The 17,220-nt window shown below is 36.7% G+C and overlaps 1 protein-coding gene across 10 annotated transcripts in view; it reads right to left on the reverse strand.

The window, feature by feature from the left end:
* Positions 1-17,220, reverse strand: part of DOCK3 (dedicator of cytokinesis 3) — a 219,113-nt gene that overhangs the window by 122,688 nt on the left and 79,205 nt on the right. For all 10 annotated transcript variants that reach the window (XM_076346100.1, XM_076346099.1, XM_076346104.1 and 7 more), the window contains 3 exons: positions 16,376-16,460; positions 7,440-7,481; positions 6,025-6,179 (listed from right to left, as the gene is read on the reverse strand). In XM_076346100.1, the coding sequence (XP_076202215.1) occupies positions 6,025-6,179; positions 7,440-7,481; positions 16,376-16,460 (282 nt within the window). The remainder of the gene's footprint in view (positions 1-6,024; positions 6,180-7,439; positions 7,482-16,375; positions 16,461-17,220) is intronic.

The raw sequence follows: 17,220 nt of genomic DNA on the forward strand, positions 1-17,220 counted from the left end.
GGAAAAAAAATGTGCAGGAAAAATTGACAAACCTGAAATTGTCTTTTTATGTGATAAAATAGGGAGTTGGATATAATGCAAATTCCCTGGTGGCCTTTTGAGTGTAGACTTACTCACCACTACCATACTGCATACGCCATAAAACTTTCCCCTGCCAGTGGAAGACATTTCTTCTCCTCCCAGTTCCTCTATTTCCATAGCTCTGTTCCCCCTGCATACCCTACTAACAAAGTGCTGAGGAACCAGACAGCCACTAAAAATGCTAAGTACTCTAGTTTTAAGTATCTGCCACACTTTTGGGTGACAGAAGTTTGGTTTCTGATCACTAACAATCATTTTTACCTAGATAGAATTTACGGATAAAATAAGATGCTTACTTAAAAACATCCGCAGTACTGAAGAAGTTACAATAATACAGATCCACAGAATGCATTGTGAAGATCATACTAAGCATTCCCCATGGCTTTGTCAGCATCTCAGTTGGCTTCCACCTTTCTTTGTGTAAACTGAAATCTTAATTTCTGATAGGAATATCTTTGGTTAGGATAGTTGCTGCCTCTTCTTTCCTCTTCTCTGCTATCTTCCCAAGGCAAAACCACAGAATAAAAAGTAACATCTTTTTTTCTATTGCATCCCTTTTTTTTTTTTTTTGGCTAACTTTTAGCTTAAGTAAGCTTTCTCACATGTTTCCTGGGGCACTAGAAGATAACGTGGGGAAGAGTATATTACTGTACTTCCTATCCTTCACGGTTCCTCGAGTAACATTTCCAGAGTACATTTTCATTACCTTTAAACTTTTCTAGCTTTAGGTTGCATGTCTATAACATAGGCTTTTTAGACACACTGTACATTTCATATTTCTCAGAATATAATTGTATCAATTTCTTAACAAGATGTGTTGGGAGCACCATACAGAGAAACACTACAATAGCACAGAGTAGAAGAGAAAGCAGTTCTGAAACTGAGTAACATCTCCCTATCCATACATACTTTCTTAATTTGTTCTATGTGATCACTTCTGGGTAACCTTGTTATACATGAATTGAAGAAAAAGAATGCAATATTCTGAAAAATTGCTAAGGAATTCCCCTGTTTCTTTGTTTCCAAAACCAAAATAAAGCTTTCAATGTCTGTCTTCGTGCACGTATTACAAAAATACAACATCAATGACAAAATCTTAAGAGTTTCATTACCATGTCATTGTAAATGTTCTTAGCTGCCAATCTCCACTATAAATTTGCATCTAAAAATATGTACAGCCACCTGTTGCTACTACTACAGTTCAGCTGAAAATATTCTTTACTTAAAACAGCCACTGTCACTTAGTTACCTTTTCCTCATGCCACATCATATACTGCCCTGCATATATGGGCATGAGCATTTGGGCCATGTTTTTCTTTGTCTTCCATTTGCTGCCAGTGTACCTACAGAAGCCGTGTGTGCATATGTGTGTGTGTGTGTGTGTGTGTGTGTATATCTTTCTCTCTCCTTCTCTACATTCAACTCCAGCTGAGCTTTTGCTTTTCTAATTCTGTCTCTGCATGCCCAGGCAATTTCTTATTTCTCCCAGGTAGCTAATCTGATGCATCTGCTTGACTATCTGCACGTTGGAATGGGCCATCCTTGTACTCCACAGAATGCAGTATCAAGATAAACCGACAGCAAGAAAAGACACTATGCAGAAAGAAACAACCAACCAACCAACTAAAAAACCCCAGGTTGTGCTGCATTCTGACTCAACAGACCAGTTGAAAGATCATAAGGCCCTCTCATAACGCCATGTATTAAAGAGAGGAGATCATCAGCAAACGTATGCCTTCTGTGGACACCGTACAGAAAATCTGGTCTCACAACAAAAAGGTCTTGAGTGTATTCTGTATGAGAAACGTACGCAAGGACTTCCTCTGTCAAAGCTATCAACGCTACCACGGATACTTATCACATCTTCCAAAATCTCCAGTCATGAGGAGGTCTATTATAGCAGGCATGGTAAAGAGACAGTAAGTAGGCAGTCGGAGGAGTTACAAGCAGAAATATGCACGACACTATTTCCCATGCATAATTACTGATTAGGCCCCAGTTTTTCAAATCAAATCACATCAGAATTTCTTTTTTGTTCTATTCACTCTCCATAATTAAGGATATTTCTAGATGACAAGAAACTTTTAAGCCTCAATGGAGTAAAATAGGGTAACTGGTAAAACAGTGCTAGAAACATCTATTCTGGCTTAAGATGCAGTCAGAATAAAAAACCTTTACATGTTTAAACATAAACTTTATAAAGGAAAAATCATACTGAAATTTATTTATCCTTTTTCATACTTAGTGGATTCTTCAAGCTCATTTTCAGAAAAAAATTGATGTCATGTTTTTGAATGTGTAATTTTTGAAGTTATGCATGATTTTATGCATTTATTAGTAAAAAAGAGCTATTGGAAGGGTAGCTAAACCTCACTGCTTTACCGAATTTAGTTTATTCCCGCCCATCAAAATAATGCCGTAAAAATGTTTTTTAAAAAAATTTTTAAAAAATAAAAAACTTATTCATTGCATCCTTCCAGCACAGATAACACTCTGGATTAGTTTTTCCACCAGTTTTCCAGCCCCTTTACAGTAGTTTCATCTAGTCTGTATCTCCCTGCTTTACCATATCAAGTTTAATGCTTCTCTTCTGTTGAGGCATGAGGCGCATTCCCATATAAGAGAACAAAATTAGTTGGCTCTGATGTGACTTGTGCTTGACAAATCTATGTTGACTTTTACTTATCGTCTTGTTAGCTTCTAAGCGCTAATAAACAGTTTATTTGTTCCAGAACTTTTTGCATTTGTCATCTGATTGCAGTTGACCTTCTTAGGAAGACTGAGGCAAAACAGCTATTAAATACTCCAGCTATCTTGGTAACATCTGCTGATAGCTCAATGTCCCCTTTAATTTGTTCAGTTATTTCTTAATTTTGTAAAAAATTTTTTTGCTGCTCAAGCATTACAGAATTAGTCTTTTTTTTTTTTGTCCTTGATGTCTTTTGCTAATTGCATTTTTTCTACAGGTTTCTGTGTCTTCCCATCCCTGTTTGTGCAATTTCATTAATTGCTCCTTTTTTATATTTCCTTCCAGACTCCATTTCACCAAAGAATACGTGATATGGACTTTCTGTTGTTGCTATAATCTTTCCTTTGTATTGAAAAAATTTGCTTTTGTGCTCTTCAACAGTATTGTTAAGGAACTGACAACTCTCAAATTTCTTTCCCCCATATCAGTTTACCTATCTTTTTTTAATGTTTATTGGCACCTGCCTTCATATTGAAGTTCACCATCTTTACATTAACATTTTCTTTCTTCCCTTTTCTAGTTACTATCAACTCTATCATTTCACGATCATTCATCCCAAGGTACTTCTCACAATGGGGCTGTACTTCCCCATTGGCTGTAATCAAAACTAGATCAATTTTCTCATTGTTTTCTGCTAACTTGCACATAGCAAACAAACTGAGGTATTACAGATTAGTAACAAAGATTTTGTTGCTAGACTAATGCCTTTCCTATGTAAAAATATGGGACAATTTTTGCAACAAAAAAATCCCAAATACTTTAAAATACACAAATAGACTTTCATCCCTTTTGACCTGAGCCATTACCTAATACTCAGATTGACAGGTTGTTTCTGTTGTGGGCTGAAACAAGTTATTGAGGCAGACATTCATCAATCCAGTTCTATTTACTCACAAGTATTTCTTTTCATAATCCTGTCAGAGTGAAAATTAAGTCACTTTTTCCTTTTTTTTACCTCTCGGTCTTACCCCTCTGATAGCAGCATTGTTATTCTTGCTATCCGTATCTCCCCAGTGTCATCTTTTGTCTGCTTCTCATTTTTAGACAGCACAAACCATTAAACACAGTACAGTACTGTATTTGTATTCAGAACCTGGGAATACATGTCAAACTGTATTTCAGCTGCTGCTCCAACCTTCTGATTGCTAATCCACAACCGGTACATGCCATTACTTTGGCTCTTAAAAAAACACTGGAACTTTCACCAATTCTTCACTTAACCTAACTGGGAAATAACTATTGCAACCAACAGGTTCAATGAGATTTGTAATCTACTATATGTCCAAAGCACTAACACTGAAAGCCAGTCAATCTCCAGTGTGAACTGTTTGGATAAGAAATTTATCAACCTTGAAACCATTTCAGAAAAGTCAATTTGTCCTTTCCATTTAGAATGCAGTGTGCAGAAGCTCTGCCTGGTTTTTTTATTTTAGTGTACTATTTCCTGAGGCATACAGAAGAGGAAAGAAACTTAATCTTTTAAAGTAGATATAAAAATATAATTCTAAATGTGTTCGTCTGTTTTCTGTTTTTAAGTTTCTTCTCTAAAACAGAGCTTAGCCTCATCACACACTTCTTCCCCACCACTCTTGGGGATGTAAGAAAATGTAAAAATTATGCTCTTTTCACTGCAGCAGATCACTGATGCGTAATATGAAGAGCTAAGTAATAACAACTGGTTGCACATTAAAGCATTATATATATTTAAATATGCTTGAAACACTCTTTCTACTTTTTCTCATTATAACTATTTTTTTTTTTATCATCACTGGCAAAACCCCTTCTTAAGGCTTTCCCACTCAATGTTTACATACTATGGAAACTGCAGCCCAAGACAATTCATCTCCTTTGAAGCAATTTCTGAGGCCTTCCTCAGTCATGGCAGCAGCTTGTCCCTTCCTCTTCCCTGCAGCCTTCCTCATCTAAATAATTTGGTGTTTTACTGCTTTGTGGTATGAACTAATTAATTGTGAGTAATTTTGTTCTCTTTTGATTTGCCATTTGCACCTTTTCCTCTTAACAGCTATTTTATGTTAGTTCTCTTAATAGAGGAATTATAGGCATGTCCTCCTAATTACATCAAAACAAGCATTTCTCACTTAGTGGGGGTGAAATAAACACGATGTAGTATCAGACTAGGCATTCTTGCCATATTCTGCAAAACGATCTTCAAGTTACCTAACTAAACGGTGGCAGACACATATTTATAAGATGCAATCAAGTCATTAGAGCTTTCTAATATAGACCACTTTTTTAGTGGGATGTATTCTGAAGAGCTACAAAACATCACTCTACTCTGAACTTTCTTGGATGAACATTATTGACATAATAATGTTCTTCCAAAGACAGGAAAGAACATTTTGGGGCTCCTTCCTCCGTTTGGAACAAATCTAAATCTATTTTGCTGAAAACTAGGACAGTTTTGACCACGGTAGCAAACGTGGTCTGTGCCAGCTGTCAGGACATGCCTTAATCAAAACTCAAAAAACCCCCCACAAACATGCTGTACTTTAGAGTAGACCAAGCTACACTTATTTAATTCCCAAGACACAGTGCATATGCTTCAATACTCTTCTACATATTGTGACGTTTTCAAAACACATGCTTGTGAAGGAAAAATACAGCACATTTCATATTTGCTAACATTAGTACCAATTACCTCAACATACTGAGCAGCACAGTTGTCCAGCCTAGACATAGGGATGAATATGAATACTTCAGTTTATATTGATAGCAACAGAGTAATGAAAACAAGCTATATTGTAACGTGACTTAAGGCAAAGAACGATGAGAGTTCTCAATTCAACACCCAAACACACAGCAGTCCTCTTTTCAAAACAGTCATACAGCGTGGCCCTGCCATTATTAGTACTTCTTAAACAAGAGCCCTAAGGAGGCAGCTACTGAACACTAAGACCTTCAGTAACGTGTGGAGGCCAAGTTAGAAACCTAAACAAAATTCAGCTATTCTGTGCCTTTAATGCTTTGCTTATACATAAGCACTAAATTTCATATACAATGATTAGTATTACTGATATTCTCATGTATGCGTTGCTGGGCTGTCAACTTACGATTTATCAGCTTTCTCCTTTCAGTTGTGTCACAAGAATAGCTCACATGTTTTTCTCCAACATATTTGCTTTGTTCATAATTTTTTTTGTAGGAAGCTTTTTAGTTATTTGATACAGTCCTACCTGATCTGCTTGCCTTCTCGAACGTCGTACAAAGAAAAAAAGACATCTGTGTCTTCTCCAATTGTATTGTAGGTGAAGCTCTTTAGACTGAGGAAGAAGTGATGAGGCACTGGCATACGGCAAGCTTCCCCATGACGCTGACGAATTGTATCCACCTTATTAAAAACAATGAAAATGATTTTTTAGTTCTTCACAAATAAAAGACACGTGATCGACTTGATGATTTTAACTGAGATTCTGCTCCCCTTTCTCCATCAAGTAAAAGCTTAATCTCAAATATATTCTACCTTAAAAAGACATGCCAGATTAAGTTTTCTTCCTCTATTTTTTCAGCTTTTAATTTTAATACTTTGAGAAACCACGATAACCAAGTAAATATGAGATAAATGGTTTATGCATTTGAAATCTATTTTTATCCAGTAAACTAAGTCAATCCTATTTCTCAAATATTGCCTTGATTCTGGGACAGAAAATGAACTATAATAAGATGGTGCTAGGGTGGTTCTTGATGATTTCCATTTAAAGCAGATGGACTTCAAAGCATTTTTAAGTACAACATTTGTTACGTTATTTCTTTTCAGCAGCTGCAATTCATTTATGGAGGTCATTTACAGGCTAATATGCCCTGCAGGTATAACAAAAAGAAATCTTAACAACGGTTGATAACATGAACAATCAATAACGTCAAATAGCAGAAAGGTTTACATTTTGACTCAGTGTATCAAGACCTATTTACAACAGTGAAAACTGGGGCGGAGGGAAAAAAAAGAAGTATAATTAGAAATAAAATTATTCTTTAATTTTTTGTAGCCCTTTATATCCACTGTATGCTGATCTTAATAAACAGGTTGCATGAATATCCTAAGCTCACTAGACTAGTCTCCTCTGAATGTGTAGGCAGGTACAAACTAACAAAGAAAATCTTAACATTTTCAGACTTTCAACCCAGATTTGTACTAGCTTAAAAAATAGAGCTTAAAATGAATTTTGTTCCGGATTTTAAATTAAATCCAAGTAAATCCTCATCCTTTAAAGACAGGTACCTGTGGAAGCACCGTTCTCCTGGAAAGATTAGACCCAGATTTCATGATCAGGAAAGGATTACATTACTACATAAAGGATATGTGAAACAGAAGCCTCCTAAGCCATGTGTTAGCAGGTGGAAAGAAGACTCACATGGGCAGACTGAGGCTTTTGATATCACTACAGAAGTTGATCTTTTAAGAACAACAGTCAGAGCTACGGAAAAGAGGCCTAAATGGAAGTTGAAGAAGGACCATAGTAAGTTAATTACTTGGGGATCTTCTGAGGAAGTGTTCTATGGGTAGGGACTTACCCAATAATCTCCATCATACCTTTACATACATTACCAAACACTTAAAGACAACAAAAATGCCTATGTAGATGATGTTTACCTGCGATGTGCTCTGCTGGACACTGTGTCTACTTGACAAATGCTGTGGAGATACAAAATAGTAACATTTAAACCTTTTTGAAAGTAAGAAATATTTACATTATATCTGTGTAGCATTAGAACAGCAATTTTAAAATATGACTGTTCAAGATTATTACCAACTTTTCACAGTATATTATCACTCACAAGACCATCAGCTTTCCTAAACGCTTTTCTCAGTTAAGCCATTTCTTAGCCTAACTACTTGAATTTACAGGTGGTATTTACCTTAGCTTTCAACATACGTGGCTGTCACAAGCTAGACAGAACTTCCAACACTGTAAAAGCATTTCTTTTTGAAAAGTCCATCACCCTATATTGTATAATCTGTGTTCTCTTGCTAAATGGGGGGAGACTTCACCACTAATCCTCATCTACAGTGTGCTGTCTATGAAAAAGTGCATTTCTTAAAAAACACAGACATCTAGAAAGAAGGATGGATTTTAAACTTTGTTTAAACTTTTTGCTCTGATCAGAAAATGAAATCCTGATAAATGGTTAAAGACTCTTCTACAATTTCAGCTGGCCAACACCTGTAAAGAAGCATCAGTATAAAGAGCTACATCTCTGAAACAGAACTCACGAGGATGATCCTGTATTTAAAGCCCTTTATGCTAGAAGGAGATGTTATAATCAGAAAATGGACTGCACGTCTCACTGAACCGATTTAATCTCCAAAGGGAGATTTAAATACTAATCTAAATTGAAAAGGTTTCAGAGAGCTTTAAAAACCATATCGTTAATGATTCTGCCATGCCTATTCTACACACATTCACCTTAACTGAATCATAACTTAACATAATTTTAAACTGAAATATTAACATTAACACTACCACATGTTAATAAATATTCTCTTCATTCACCCCCTTCTCTAGCCTTTCATTACATACCCAACATCTTATTCTGACCAAACATACACACTCTGTAGCAGGACCAGCACGATCTGTTGATAACCTCATAGCTTCAAAAGAAGTGAAAGTAAAAGATAGTCTACAAAATGCATTCAGCAATACTTTTTCCAAACTATGCCACTGTCTTTCACACAGAACAAAACCAAGACTTTTTACCACAAAAGGAGAGATAATCTTCATAATGAGACTAAATCAAGAAGATATTAAGTTAAATGGCATATTTTGACATCTGTTTACACTCACAGTTATAAAAACGTCCTCTTTCACACTGTCAGCAGAAGAAATAATGATCTTCCGCTCCATTGTTTGTCTAACTACTGCACTGTCTTCTGAATGTTAAAACCCTCTAAGTTTAGGTGGTTGAGCTGCCTATTTAATCTTTTTGTCACCTGCAACCACTCAGAATCAGCTGGCATAGAAAAGACCAGTTATTTAAGCTGCTCCAGGTGTCCTGGCTTCTTTTGACTAAAATTCATCTCTCAATCCGAGTAAGAAAGTGGGAGATAAACTCAAGCAACAGAAATATGAGAGGCGGTCCGAAGAGCTACAGTTTTCCTCAGCGAACACAGCTGCTTACAGAGTGCACATTTAGGTAAACCTGTAACAGTAAGTGGCCAAAAATCAGGTTTTAAATTTTTCACAATCAAAAGACTAGACTTCACTAACTCTCTGCTTTTATGCTTCAGGACCACTCTATTACAATACAGACAACCAGTGACTGAGTTAACTTTACGTACCCTTGCCTCTGGCTAGGCAAAGTGCCCAAAGCACATGTGCTCTCTTGGAAGCCATTTTTGGGTACATGAACGAGAGGGTGACTGAAAATAGTCAACGCGGATTTCCCAAGGGTAAATCATGCTTGACCAACCTAATTGCCCTCTAGGGTAAAATGACCAGATCTGTAGATGAGGGAAGACTAGTGGCTGTTGTCTATCTTGAGTTCAGCAAGGCCTTCACCACAGTCTTCCACAGCATCCTTTACCCAAGTTGTGAAGTTACAGCTGGATGGATAGACCAACTATATCGGTAAAAAAAAAAACCAAACGAACAGTTGGATCGTCAGGCTCAAAAGGTAGTGGTTGATGGCATGTATTCTTCAGAGGTCTATCCTGAGACCTATGCAGTCTAATAAATTTGCAGATGATCCTAAATTGCGGGCAGCAGTCAAGGTATTCAAGGAAGAGGCCTCCATTCAGAGGGATCTAGGCAATCCAGAAGAATTGGTTAAAAGGAACCTTATGAAATACAGCATGGACAAATACAGCAAGTCCTGCACCTGGGACAGGCTAATCCTTCCACGGTATCGGCTGGGAATTGACTGGCAGGGTCCTGCTAAGCAGCAAGCCAGAGAGAGAGAGAGCACTCTGAGCCAAAGTCAGGAGAGCACTCTGGCAGCAAGGACATTTAACAATTTACTGTTTCTATTAACAGGAATGTAGCCAGTAGATTGAGAATAACATTTATTCCTTTTTACTCAGAATTCATTACACTACATCTGAAATACTGCACCCCATTCACCAAAGGACCCCTAAAGCTGCTGGGAGCTGGAGCACATGCTGTATGAGAAGAGATGGAGGGAATGCAGCTTTTTTAGTCTGTAGAAAAGAAGGTTTGGAGGTGACCTGATGGCAGCCTCCCAATAACTATGAAGTTATCGCCAAGATGACACAGCCAGGCTCTTTACAGAGCTACACAGCAGGAGGACAAAATACTGTGGTCATGAACTACAACATGGGATATCCTAACTTTCCAACAAGGAAAAAAATAACCCCATCAAGGCAGTCAAGCATTAGAGCAGGGACCCAATTTTTTTCCTTGAAGAATTTCAGGATCCAACTGGACAAAGCTCTGAGCAGCCTGGTCTGAATTCAGCATTGACCTTGCATTGAGCAGGAAGTTTGACTAGATCTCCCCTGAGGCTCCTTCCAACCTGAAAAGCCTTGCGAGGCGATATAAAAATAGGACTGTTAAGAAGTTATTCATCTTCCTTCTAAAAAAAAAAAAAAAAAAAAAAAAAAAAAAATCAGGTTTACCTTTATTTTTCCCAAAAGACAGTTGCCTGTTAAGGTTGTGCAAATTTTAACAGATAAGACTATCCATTTCAGTATATCCTTCTTCATCTAAGTGCTTTCTGATGCTTAAACTGAATCCTTGTCATTGTAACCTAGGCCAACTGATTCTCGTCTTATCCATCATTAACATGAAAAGATTAATTAATTCGGCCTGTGATTCCATTATAATACTCAAATCTTCTCCTACAAAACCACCTAAGCTTGTAGCATCCCAACCTGTACTTCAGAAGCAACAATTGACTGCAGAAGTTAAAACCTTGCATTTATGATTCTCACTTGTATCCTACACTTTTCAGATGATTTCTTCAATTTCTCTACATTATTTTGAATTCTGATCCTTTACTCCCATGTACTACCACTTCCAACTTTGTGGTATTTGCATATTTAGTAAGCATACTCCCTATTTCATCATCTAGTCATTAATGAAACATGAAGCACTACAAAATGGAGGATGACCACAAGAAATGAAGCTGATTCATCCCTCCTCCTATTTAACCAAATTATTGACAACCATTCTTCACCCTTTTTTTGAGTATGGGTTTTCTAATTAGCTTTGTGTTTACAGTAATTTCATCTAGAACTAACGACCTTAGGAGAATTTCAATTAAAAAAACAATTAAAATCTTTATGAAAATCTAAATACAGCATCAGCTGCTTTTCCTCTATCCACTAGACTCATTTATGTTCTGGAAGTAAATTGGAACTTTTAAAAATTGCTTATTCTGAACAAGTTCACAGTCACTATTACTCACCTCCTTGTTGCAAATAATGGGATTTTTTTTTTTTTTCTCTTCCAGCATTTTTTACAGAGAGATAATGATTACTAGCTCCTCCGCCTCCATCACCTTTTTTAAAGATGTAAAGTATGCTTGCCCTTTGCCAGTATTCTGGAACCTTACCCGTCTTTCCAATGATTATCACTAACATGTCTGATATGGCTTCTCTAGACATCCCAAATGAAATATATATAGTTCTAAATCTCCTGGAACTGATAACTACTTTATAAACTTTTCCTCCCTGTTCAGGTGTGACTCCTTTCACTTTTCCATAGGTATTGTTAGCAATTTGACACAGTTTACCACATTACCAGAGCTTGAGGGGGGCGAAAAGGACATTAAATGCCATGATATTTTCTTGTGCCAATTGGTTTCCGCCTATTATAAAAACTTTTCTTTAGTTTCCCAATTACTACGTTTATTTATATAAAACTGTTTCTTGATACAATTGACAATAGTTGCTTGTTATAACTTAATTTGTGCATTGCCTTTCTAATTTTTCTATTTACCCCTTTGTGCTATTCTATTATACTTTTCTATACTTCTGTTCTCCTATACTTGCTCTTGGTAATATTAATTTCCCTTCTTTCACTCTAGTGACCGAAGGTAATGAAGAATTCTTAATTTATCCAACTTGGCCTCTCAGCGAGTATCTTGTGGTTTTGTTTTTAATTTACTGAAAGAGCTATTAATTCTCCTTACCTCTTTTTTCCCCGTCAAACTTGCTTCTCATGGTATCTTACCAATATTAGTTTTTATTGTTGTTCTTCCTCCTTCCTTTCCTAACAATGCGTGATAAGTGAATCGTATCATGACCAAGTCAGTCTCAAATAAATTGCTTTCTATCTTCATATTCTCAACCGACTTTTCACTAGGGTTTAGAACCAAATGTACACAAATCTGTCCTCTGACAGTCTGCTTTGTTTAACAAACAAACAAAAAATCACAGAGATTTTATGAAATTCTGCACAGTTTGTGTCCAGTTGTTTTCCTTTTCTAGCAGAGTTCTGGGCAATTGAAGTCTCTATTTTCAAGTTTTATAACTATTCATTCTTACTAATCTCATTTTCCATCTGAATAAAGAATAAGCAATTATGAAGTGATGGCAGCATTAACATGAAACTTGCCTATTTATTAGGAGCTCTGGTAAACTCGTGGTATTTTTTCAGATAGTTGAAAGAAACGGCTGAGACCTAGCAGTAACATAGCCAATAGTTGTGCCTTTCATACACCTCTTAAATTCATCCTGAAGACACATACACAAATAAATTTATAGAAAAGCAAAACATATTTAATTGCCAGGTTTGAACATTTCTGATTTTTGCAAATGCCTCCAGACCTTTGTGTCTTGTAACCCCTTTCACTTAAAAGTGCTATCCAAGTGTTTCTGACATTCTGCTGGACTTGTGTTGCTAAATGACAGCTTCAATCTAGTGGCAACTCCAGCACTGAGCTCTGTGGCAGAATTCTGACAACAGCCCATCAGTACTTAAAGGGGGCTTATAAAAAAGATGGCAGCAAACTTTTTAGCAGGGCCTGTTGTGACAGGACAAGGGGGAATGGCCTTAAACTAAAGGGGGGTAGATATAGACTAGATGTAAGGAAGAAATGTTTTACACTGAGGGTGGTGAAACACTGGCACAGGTTGCCCAGAGAGGTGGTGGATGCCCCATCCCTGGACACATTCAAGGTCAGGCTGGACGGGGCTCTGAGCAACCTGATCTAGTTGAAGATGTCCCTGCCCATGGCAGGGGGGTTGGACTAGATGACCTTTAGAGGTCCCTTCCAACCCAAACCATTCTATGATTCTATGATCCTGTATTTTCCCACAATTTCAAAAGTAATGTAACTTTTAAAAAAGTGTTCCATCATTTTAGTTAAAATCATGAACATTGTCATAAGGAAAGGGCAATTTAGTTTCCTTCAGGAGTAAAGCAATGATTTCTGACAAATGCTGCACATCCTGAAGCCACTAGTATTTAGCTTCATAATAAGTAACCTGGAGAAACAGGATGTACAAGGCCTCAAAGCACAACAGTTCCAACAAAGAGATGAATATAGCAGTCATACAGTAGTCACAAATATACTTAGCAATCAAAAATGAGAGCTAAAAAAGATGCTCAAATTTTAAAATTTATCAAGAAAAGACATGCTAAGTCTAATGACTGTATAAAATGCCTGAATTTGTTGTCACAGATAGCAAAGTCTAATGTGTTACCTCGTCCATTGTTCTACTACTACGAGACTGTTTTCTATTGCACATTTAACATTCTACAATCCTGCAAATATGAGAAAGTAATTGGGCTCTCACAACTACTCCCACAAGATTATTTTACAACATAAAACCTCATTGCTCATTTGAGAACCCATTAAGTATTTTGCCAGGAGGAAGGAGGATTCTCTGCCTGGGTTTTTGTTAAATAATAAAAACAAACCCAAAACCACATACCTGCCCCCCCCCCCCCCCCAACAACAAAAAACCACCAATACCCACCCACCCCCACTTAAATTTCTGCCAAATTTAAATTAAAAAAAAACCCAGGTTTTCAGCTGTTTTGGTTCCTGAAATTGCCTTCTGACTATGAACTAGATGTGATTAGACAGCACTGTCTTCCTGAATCTACAAACTAAAGCAACAGTGAAGTGTGAGCTGACTAATGGTCATGTCCTCATACCCGCACAGATCTCAGCAGCAAACTGTGCTGTGGACATTTTCTTCGGGACTAAGATGGGTGACATAATCAGACTGCTCTGACAATTAAATATTAACTATTTGCTGTACTACAAGTATTCAGAGTAAAAAAAATCTTCAGAATGAAACACAGAGTAATAAAGCAATCCTGTTAGCAACTTATCTTGCACGCTCTGAGTCATTACTGATTGAATTTTGTACTGAGTTATTTCTATACTGTATTTGAAGGAGAACTGCTGTAATAGCACCAAACTCTCCTTGGACTATGGCAAATCAGGAACAAACATTAAAAATTAGTACTATTAGAGTGATGTATTTCAATATTTCTTATGTAACAATTTTTATTTCTTCCCACGAAATCCACTGTTATATACATCTTGCATATCAAAAAACCCCACCTAGACACGGACCTATCACTCCCTAATCTTATATAGCTGAAAGCCAAAAACATTTTAAAATAGGAAATTAAAAGTTTATTAGAAGTGAGTGAAACTGTAACAATATTTATGTAGAAAAAACACTGTTTTCTTTGGAAGATATTAAGCTAAGACATTGTATTACAGTAATTGCTGGTTTGTGTTTTTGGGGTTTTTTTGCTTTTGGGGTTGGGGGTTGGTTTTTTTTTTGGAATAAAGTAGCATCTCAGGAAAGGTCTTCATTCACTTTCCACTGAACATCACGTGCTGTTTCTCCCTTTACGGTTACATCATGATCCAAAACAAAGTTAACTGTATTACATAGTCCTACCAACACAGTAGAATCCAAACACAGCTAAATTGTGAAATGCATTAGTGGCTTTACAGTTCATTAATGGCACAATTCACATTTCTAAAACAACTTTAACTTCGTTGTGTACTAATATGACTGTACTAGCGACTAATAATGATAGAAGTTGGAACTCACTGCAATGAAGGAATTGTACTACTTTTCCTGAAAATCCTAACATTCTTATTCAAATGCACCACATGTTTTCTAAGGGACATTGCCATACAGCAGAGATGGCCTTAATGTTCAAGGATTAGTTTTGCTTAAATTAACTTATTCACTGGTCTCCCCGCTTTCTCCCCTTTTCTGTGAGCTCAAAAATCTTTGAAACAGGGCAAAGATGTTTATTATCTATGCAACTCCTAGAAACAGACTTTTCACTTAAGTATTCTTCATCTGCAGACTGCTCTCATGGACTTTCTGGACTCACACAAACTGTTGACGGACTCCAGGCTCGAGAAACTTTAATTAACGGCAGAAGTAGGCTGTTCAAGACTAGCTCCTACAACAGGAAGCAGTTCTATTTCTCCCAGCCAGTTAATAATTGCCATTCAAAGTAACAATCAAGTAACCCAAAAGCGTGTCAATCTGTTAGCGTTCTTCATTATACGTCAATAAAATTTGCCAAAACATCTGCCTGGCTCATGGTGCTTTCAAATGAACAGACCTCTGCAAGATATCACCACAGTTAATCTCTGGAGCATCTAGGATTTTGTATTATTTTCCATCTGACAGAATTCCACAGCATACTTGCAAAAGGCAGTGGCAAACTGCAGATTATGTAATGTAACATCTGCAGAACACATGCAGGAACCAGAGGTCTAGAAAACCTGACCTATAAAGGAAAACAGAAAGAAATGGGGTTCTTTAGCCTAAGGAAGAGGAGACTGAATGGGACTTAAGTCTTCAAGTACATAAAGGGTGGTGCAAACAGGCAGGAGTGATCTGTTTCTCTGTGGACACGACAGGAAGATGTGAAGCTTAACCTGCAGCGAGAAGTCTCTATGTCTAAGACCACCATTAATAAAACTTCCAAACTGTAAGAACAGCGAACGGAACAAAAAGATTGCCTGGGCAGGCTGTGGAGTCTTAACCACTGGAGATTTTTAGAAACAGAAAGAAATTGTCATAAGTGACAGAGACAGTTGATCCTGACGTTAAGCAGGAGAATGGACTGGATGACCTCTTAAGATTTTCCAGCCCTATTTTTCTTTAATTCTACAAATAAATGAAAAAAGATTATTACTACTTCATTTAACGCTAGTATATTGATTTTAGCAACAAAGACCAAAGTTTAAAAGGATTCCCATTAGCTGTATATGATGGATCTGGTTTTTTAGAACTTCTTTTCCTGCTTCTGAAACAATAGATTTTAAAAACAAGAAAATTGTAGGAAGAAACAACAATCGAAGTTACCTTCTCCAGTTTTCATACCATGTTATTTTGTAAATTGAAATTAAAATGTATATAAGCATGCCATTTCCAAAAGAAAGTTGGTTCATTCTTACTAAACTCAGGGTAGAGACGCTGACTATTCCTGTGGTTAGGGTGCAAATGAAAAAGACATTCAGCGTACGACACTATTCTAATCAAGAACATATATAAGAGTAAAGAATAACAACTTTTTCCCTTCTTTCCCCCCCAAAGTGAAAACCCAAAGGAATCTCCCACAGATTTCTTACCATTTTATAAAGATCTGAAACACTGATCTGATCTGAATCCACAACCTCAAAGTCCTTCCGAGGAACTAAATCTAGGCCCAAATGTCTGCAAAAGAGAAGGAAGGAACAATGGTAAGTATAATACATTAGTGTTCACTATTATCTACTACATGTGCTTACTCAAGGGCAAGGACACAAGAAATACTGAACTATTTAAGTCTTTTTGCAATTGTTAATCATTAAACAGATAAACCTTCTAAATAAAATTAAATGCAAATATCAAACAAAAAACCACTATGAACTTCTTACTTTTTGTTCACTGACTTCAGTGGAGCTACAGCAACTAATGCTAGTTGAAGCTTTTGGCCAATATGTTGGTGCACTATCCAGAACAAGTTGATTTCATACACGGAAACGTAGTAGGCAAATAAAGTTAGTACTCTGGTTTCTGCTGCAGTATTTGAGTAGGTCCTTCGCTACATAATGAAAAAGTTCATTAGTAACCCTGTTCAAATGTGGAAATAGATACCGCACCTTGGGAAGCTGCTTTGAAATTCCTGGTGTTCACGCAACTAAAACCCCAAATTTATCACTGTATAAACATAGTATTTTTTTAATAATAAACAATAACTACAATGTCAACAAGAATTTTAATCCGTGTTTGTAACACACACATGCAAAAACCCCTTTTAATTACCCCAAACTGAAATAATATTTTGGCTCAAATCAAAGATATAAACTATTTTTCAAAAAAAAAAAAACAAACTATACCAGTGCAAAGAGGATGACTAGTTACGAAATTCTGTAGCGAAGAAGGCAGTTCAGGTCACAGCTGCATGTGAGCAGCGGACAGAATAAGCTATTTT

This window comes from Aptenodytes patagonicus, chromosome 8, assembly GCF_965638725.1.
Source record: "Aptenodytes patagonicus chromosome 8, bAptPat1.pri.cur, whole genome shotgun sequence".
Taxonomy (NCBI): Eukaryota; Metazoa; Chordata; class Aves; order Sphenisciformes; family Spheniscidae; genus Aptenodytes; species Aptenodytes patagonicus.